This window comes from Triplophysa rosa, linkage group LG2, assembly GCF_024868665.1.
Source record: "Triplophysa rosa linkage group LG2, Trosa_1v2, whole genome shotgun sequence".
NCBI lineage: Eukaryota > Metazoa > Chordata > Actinopteri > Cypriniformes > Nemacheilidae > Triplophysa > Triplophysa rosa.
In genome coordinates, this window is record NC_079891.1 from 17689444 (window position 1) to 17696863 (window position 7420).

The following is a 7420-nucleotide window of genomic DNA, read 5'->3' on the forward strand; positions in this document are numbered from 1 at the left end:
TTGTACATGTGCAATGACAATAAATTGAATCTAAATCTAAAAAAAAAAAATTCATCTTTTGGATGAGATGGATAGCGTCTGTGGGAATCCTCTGACCGACTAGTCAATTAAAGGTCACTTGGTTTAACAAGACTTTTTGTATCAAATTTTTTAACTTTAACAAGGTGATCATGTTTTTAAGGAACACTGATCAAATTACTGCTTTTGTACTAAATTAACCACCTGTGAGCAATAATACATTAAAAATAGTTTTTATACAGTAAGTGTGTATCAAATTAGCTTTATGGGCCAATTGAACTTAAATTATATTGAAGTGACTTCAATTGTATTTTACAACTCGAGTTTTTGAGTCAGTTCAATATAATTTAAGTTCAGTTGACTCATAAAGCTAATTTGATTTAACTTAAAAAGTTAAGGCAGCTGAAATTGGTGAATTTTTTTATAGTGTAGTCAATTACAATATTTTGTGGTTTTGCACATCACTTGTTGCCCTGTTTAGCTATCTGTTTGACTCCCTAGAGCGAGAGAAGTTTGTAGTGGCTGTTACGGCCGCATGCGTGGGAATAATGCAGCACACTGTGTGTCACAATGTGGCATCACGAAGACTGATGCTGTGTTAAGTGTGACCGACCTGTGGCCCTCATGACGCATACATGCATTAATGCATGTAACCCAACAATATGCAATCCTCTCCAGTTTTAATCTTCAGTGGGTGGGAATTGTTACTTTTGTTTTATCATTTTTTGTAAACCCCAGCAATTCTCCCTTGAAGTGGGTGTGCAAATATTTATAGAGCTTTTAGCAGCGTTTGCGGGGTAGAGGCGTTTAAGGCTTTAATTTTGCGTCTGCTGACTGTATACTGTCTAGAGGCGGTTTTATTTAAGTCTTGATTTATCTTTAGACACACAAGGCCCTTGAACTTGATATACGGCTTGTGTATGCTGCACACATGTATCTACACACGGTTTTGTCTAGTCTGGAGGATTACAGCGTTTTGATGAATATATACCGACTGAACGTGTAGTCTTGAGGGAGGTTCAGCTTGAGCTCTGTATCCTGGTGGATCACACGTCACTGTCTCTTTTCTCATTTTCTTTTCATCTTTTTTTGCTCTTCACTCAAGACAATAGAAGGATTGAAGGATAATAGGCTTAGAGAGCCACTTGCTTTCCCTATGGAGTCAAAACCTCAAATATCAAAGTTGAAAGATATCCACCTCCAGCTCACCTGAGATGACTTTAGTTTGCATTTGGTGTATTTGGTCTTGTAAAACTAGAATGTGTTTCCAAATAATTTAAGATGACTAAGAAATGGTGTCTTACCTTCAGGCTAAGAAAGTTTAATAAAGTGAGATAAGATGAGATGGATCATCTTACATGGTTCCCATTCTAGAATGTCTCATAGTGAACAGTGACTAGAGTGACTCATGTGGCCTTTGGTTGGATCAGTAGTTCTGACAAAAAATAACCAATTTTAATAGGTTTAGTGCTCATAGAACATTCTGTACATGTAAATGTCTACATTTTCTTAAGGGTTGGTGTATAAATGTTTTTTCTCTGTTCTTAGCACCAAATGGATCCTTCCAGCAATTTCTACAACTATAGAACAGCACTGCGTGGAGCCACTCAGAGATCCATTACTGCTCATAGTAACAGAGAGAAGGTAAATTCACTTCTCTTCTCCTTTTTTACATTTTCTGTCCTTATAGGGTTTTTTCACATAAATCGTATCAACATTGGTTTCATAAGTGTTTGATTTGGGTGATGCATGCATAGCGAAACAGTGTTTGATGTAGATGAGCCACAAATTAGCAGTGAAAATAATTACATTTTTTAATGATAAAACCAAATGACGTCAAAGATGCCTGTGATTGGCTTTTTCAAAGAAGCTAAAGCAATCAGACTAAAGGGATCTAAAAACAAAAAGACCATCTAAAAATCTGGTCTCTTACAGACTGAGTTATCGCCCCAATCCAGAATCTTCTTATTTACTCTTAACTGAGGCAACGTCTGGCCTCTTTAATCGTTATGTAATAACAGGGCTCAGGACGCTTGTGCCGTATATGGTGGGCTATGCACCCACGGCAAGACGTCAAATGGGACATTTTGGTTGCTTTTCTCTGTTCCCTTTTCTATAACCATGGAAACCGGCCAGCTAACAAACTGTTCTGAGCGATGTCGCCTAACAAAATCACTTGAGCCTTTGACAGAGAAACTCAACATTGTTGTTTCCGTTAAAATGCGACTGTTTGGGTAATGTGGAGAATTTGTTTGTTTTTGTTAAACTTTCTAAGACTTGTTTTGCGTCTTGAATGGTTAGGGAGGGTTGCATGGGTTTGGGTGATGTGACAGAATGTTCCAGAGCGACTGTGGAATGCTCTGCTTTCCATAAGAGGGACGAGTGTTTTTTTGCTTTAAAATGGCCTTGTCGCTTGTTTTGTTTTCCCCATGTCAGAGCTGTTTTGCTTTTGACCAAGCTGGTTACTTGAAAAATATATGTGACGAAAACAGATATGTTCCAAAACAGGAATTTCCATTGTAAACGCATACAGTACAGTCTGGAATGCACTGTTGCTTTCTTAAGGTCTTCAACTCATCGACTTGTTTTTGTTTTTGACCTCTTTTTGCACTTATTTTGAAGATTTTGTTGAACTAAACTGTTTATAGCGTAATTGTCAGCAACATTTCTACAGTTTACTTTTTGTTATGTAGTATTTCGATTTTTCAGTGCACCACTTTTTTGTGCATCTAATGCAGACATAAATGCACACACACATCACACCTTGGTAGACAGGTTGTTTTTTAAAAACTTTTAGTTAATAAAGGGGTGAGGCATCTATATTTGTCGCACCTTTGTTTATTGATTTGTATTGTAGCAGAATCAGCTTGTATACATAGCATGTGAGTTTAGTTTTCTGCCTCACATGAACGTCAGCACTTCTTTGAGTTATGCATCATTGTTATTGCACTCAGTCTGGTAGATCCAGTTGTGCTCTGCGCTGTAGGTTTTAAGAAGCTGAATACTTGTGTCTTACGGCTAATTCATGCATACTGGCGGAACAGGCTTCTTTAAGTCTGCCTAAAATGATGACGAAATGCAGTGACGTTTTCGTTCTGCTTAAGTCTTTGCTGGCATTTCACCTGTTGACTCTTATGTTCTTAACGTAGGAGAACAAAGAGCATTTGTGATTGGTTATTGTAAATAAACAACATTACATCCATACCTACAATCTTGCGTGCCAACCCTCAACAAACCCTTTTTCAAACTGTGCATGCTTTAATCTTGGCCTATTGTTCACCCAGGAGTAAAAGTTTATAAATTAGACTTCACTGTCCAAAATATGTTTTATACTATTTGTGTCTGTCTTTTGATTGGTTCTAATGCTTGTGTAATATCATGTTCCCTTTTCTTTTCCGTTTCAGATTGTTATTCCCTTCTTCAGTCTCTTGATTAAAGACATTTACTTCCTCAACGAAGGATGTTCCAACAGGCTACCGACCGGACATGTCAATTTTGAGGTAATTTCTTCTGTTTGGCCTGGCACACAGGCAAGCTGAGATGATGCATGGAAACAACCGCCGTCACCTCTGCTGAATAACAATAGACAGTTGAGAAAACTGTTACATAGCAACAGAAAGATCCAGATTTAGTTCACTGACGTATGCATCTCTTTAAAATGAAGTTTCAAGGGCATCAATTCAGAGACCATGTGACTGTAGTGACATACGTGAAAACAAAGGAAATGACCAAATGATCTTTTCCCTAATGCAGAAATTTTGGGAGTTGGCTAAACAAGTGACGGAGTTCATGACGTGCAAGAAAGTGGAGTGTCCTTTTGAGAGAGACCGCAAGATTCTGCAGTATCTCCTGACCGCACCGGTCTTCAGTGAAGATGGTAAGATGGCTTTTCAGTTATGGTGCACCAATTTTGGCATACCATAGTAGGATTTGGCAGATTTTTCTTATTCGTAACCTAAAAACCCTAAATGCCCTCTCATCCTGGTAGATTGATCTAACCCACATGAATTCAGGACAGAATGCCTTTTGTTGCTGATAAACCAGTAGTTCCACATCCACATTCTATGTCGCTTGTTTTCTTCATGTCTTCATCTCTCAACCAGAGCTTTACTGCTTACTCGTTATCTGGCAAGCTTGTCTCATAAACCTGCCCTAAAGACAGTTGCGCAACAAGCTCTTTAAAAAACCAAACACAACGTCAATCACGTTTGTTACGACTATCTCAGGTGTGAAATACTGTCACGCTATATAGCCAAGTTAGAGACATGACTGCATTCTTCGTGAAAGAAAACAGGTGTCTGGATGTTGACACACTCGTCTGATCTTGCTCATCTCTCAACAGCTTTGTATCTGGCATCATATGAAAGTGAAGGGCCAGAGAACAACATGGAGAAGGACAGATGGAAATCTCTCAGGTGTGTATGTGATTCATTATGACGTTTCAAACAGAATGACAATTGACAATGCATTCAGACACTGAGACAAATTCTTATCTGTCTGAAGATAGAATGTCTTTAATATTTCTCTAAACTTTAGTATTTTAATAAAGCTACTTACACTTTTTGTAATCTCACATTCATGAATCAATATAAAAAACGGAAAAGAACTCCCAACATTTCGCCAAAGATCACACAGATTTAGTGATAGATACAGACATATGTGTTTGCTGGAAGGGGTGAGGCCTCCTGGCTCCTCTTTAGTCACGTTTCCTGATAGCTTTACAGCTTGAGCGAGGGAGAGAGAGGGTGAGGCGAGGCAGACACGGAGATTGCAGAGGGCTGATTTTTTTTCTCTTTTTTTTTTCCCCCTCACCACTGCGACAGGATCTGTCACTGCACAGATTCTGTCTGTATCAGCAGATCGTGCTCAACCCCGCCTAGTGTTAGCTTTCCTTTCAATGAAAGGATGGGAGCCCTCCAAAATCCATGAAAACAGGGCAGAGCACCCAGAAAAAAAATTAGCTGATGTGTAGGAAGACAAATTATTTCCATACGGCAAAGTTGCCTTTTATTGTCAGTGAAATAAGTTCAGACTTGATTTATGTAGTGGAGGAAGCTGGGCAGATACTGTACATATACTGTATATGAGAAGATGTATTGCTTTATTAAAAGTTTATTTAAAATTGTAATTTGACGGCTAAAAAAATCTTCTCTTATTTTGCAGGTCAGCTTTGTTAAACAGGACATAATTGTGTTGTGCGAAGAGCTCAAAATGAAGTGAACCTTCTGACAAGCAAGCCGTTTCGCCGTTTCCCCTTTTGCCCCCTCCAAAAGTGAGAAGTATCCCTGTTTTTCAAAGGGAGACGACAATCCATATTTTGCAGAAAGGTGCTTTTTTATGTTGGAAAGAGCAGCAAGGCCCTTCTCTTTCTGTCTTTCTTACTGGATATTTCAGGCTTTTTCATCTCTTTGTGCAGACTTTTTTATACTAGTTTTTCCTTCTTAAACGAAGGGTTGCTTTGAGTGGAAGGAGAAATGGACTGGGGATGTCTGTTGACCACAAACCGGTTATAACTATGATGTGCCGAAGTGATCTAGATGTTGGTTTTCATTCTTAATTGACTCTACGAGTATGCCGCTGGTTGGCAAACTCAATTGGAACAGGTTAAAAAAAGATATAAACCAGCATTGTGTGTACTTGGTTCCAGTACTGTATATTTGTATTGTACCTAAAGCATTAATTTAAGTGTAGATTTATGTTGTCACTATTTTTTGATATTGTGTGTGTCAGTTTTTTATGCATTTGACATAAGTAATGCATTGATTGCTCTAACCTCTGTGAGTGACGATTTGTGCGTGTGAAAAGCCCACCATGGGTTGCCGAATGCACTGGATGCTTTTGTGAATAAAGACGTCGATTTATTTTCTTGTGTAACTTGTTTTGTGATAACTGCAGCGTAAAACTCCCTTTATCTTTATTTTTTTCTTATCGTCATGGATTTACTGTAGACATGTTGAAGGAAATCTCCACATTGTTTGTTCTCAGTGTTATAGTCACTATGCTGTGGAAGAAATGCTTATGGAAGGAAAGCTCACTGAGTGTCAGTAAAATCTTAACAGTTACTGTTGTTTCAGTATCCTGGCCATAGTCAGTATAGAGTAGTGTTATGTCGTCCTCTGGTGGTTATATTGGACACTACACGTGTTCTTTTCAGGAAGTTATGCTGTTACATGAAGGTTTGTCATACCTGTGATAAGTCAGGTTGGAATCCACTTGTAGGATGTATGGAGTTCGTTTTTCATACGTTAATATTATTATTAATATTTTCTTATTTTACTCTAATATCTTGTCTTTATTTGTTTATCATTTAAAATATTGTAAAGATACTCACAAGCTGTATTCTGTGTTATTTTGTACTAGGTCCATGTTTTATAGTAATGAGATATTGCCCGATCTAATTTTATAATGTTTCTAAAAGTTTGTATGAGGATAAACTATTTGGAGGTACTAGCACACGTTATCATGTTTGCGTATATTGGCTGATGTCTACCTTTTTCCCGTATGGAAACTTTCCATTATCACACATACTTTTCTTTGATGTAAATATGTCTTTCTTAACGGTGTATATTTGTATTTATTTTGACTGTTGAGGTGGGTTTCAGACCCTCCTGAAGTGTTGTGTTGTGGAGTGAGAAAAAGATAAACAGATTTAAATAAACGAATGCCAATGAAATTAAGATATTTGAGTGTGTATTTGTCTGCTTTAATTTAAGTCATTTAAAGTGTGTTAATAGGCTATAGTCGTTTTTAATATTTAACTATTATTTTAATAAAGGGATAGAAATGAGCCATTGTCTCCATCTGCTGGTCGTGAATCAGACCTCGAATACAATGTTATTTACAGGTTACAAGAACTTATGGGTACGTGGAGATGACGTGCAAGAAATATATATATAGTCAAGTTTGTATAGCCTTTTTTATATCTTATTTTATATATTCTCTAAATTCTAACAACCACACTGATGCTGTGTGTGTGCAGCACCCACTGTTATATTTGCTCATGCACAGTCCATATGATGGTCAACTTTGAATGTTGGCGGTTTTCATCGTCAAAGGCTACAAGCACTCTGATGTAACTCGTTGGCTTTTATTCATGTTAATGCATTTGAATCAATTCAACTGAACTCTTGGATTACTGTAATAGCACTATACGCAAAACTGAAGCATGTCTAGATGAAATGTAGACATTAATCTGGATAAAATGTTCTACAACTACAAAAAAGAGTCAAAGGAGAAATGACAAGTAATGTATGTATGCTCGGTGCGTAAATAACGGTATTGAATTATGTACAAATGCAAAACGTGCAACATGCTCACAAACGGTACTTCAGACTGAACAAACACACACGCACGCACGCACGCATGTCTGGATTACTATCTCGTGTGGTCAGTCCATAGGCGT

The 7420-nt window shown here is 37.7% G+C and overlaps 1 protein-coding gene across 2 annotated transcripts in view; it reads left to right on the forward strand.

Annotated features, from left to right (window-relative positions):
- Positions 1 to 6689, forward strand: part of rasgef1ba (RasGEF domain family, member 1Ba) — a 40509-nt gene extending 33820 nt beyond the window's left edge. For both annotated transcript variants that reach the window (XM_057322235.1, XM_057322228.1), the window contains exons 10-14: positions 1567 to 1662; positions 3423 to 3518; positions 3772 to 3895; positions 4361 to 4433; positions 5182 to 6689. In XM_057322235.1, coding sequence (XP_057178218.1) covers positions 1567 to 1662; positions 3423 to 3518; positions 3772 to 3895; positions 4361 to 4433; positions 5182 to 5206 — 414 coding nt within the window. In that variant the 3' untranslated portion in view covers positions 5207 to 6689. The remainder of the gene's footprint in view (positions 1 to 1566; positions 1663 to 3422; positions 3519 to 3771; positions 3896 to 4360; positions 4434 to 5181) is intronic.
- The last annotated feature ends 731 nt before the right edge of the window (positions 6690 to 7420 follow it).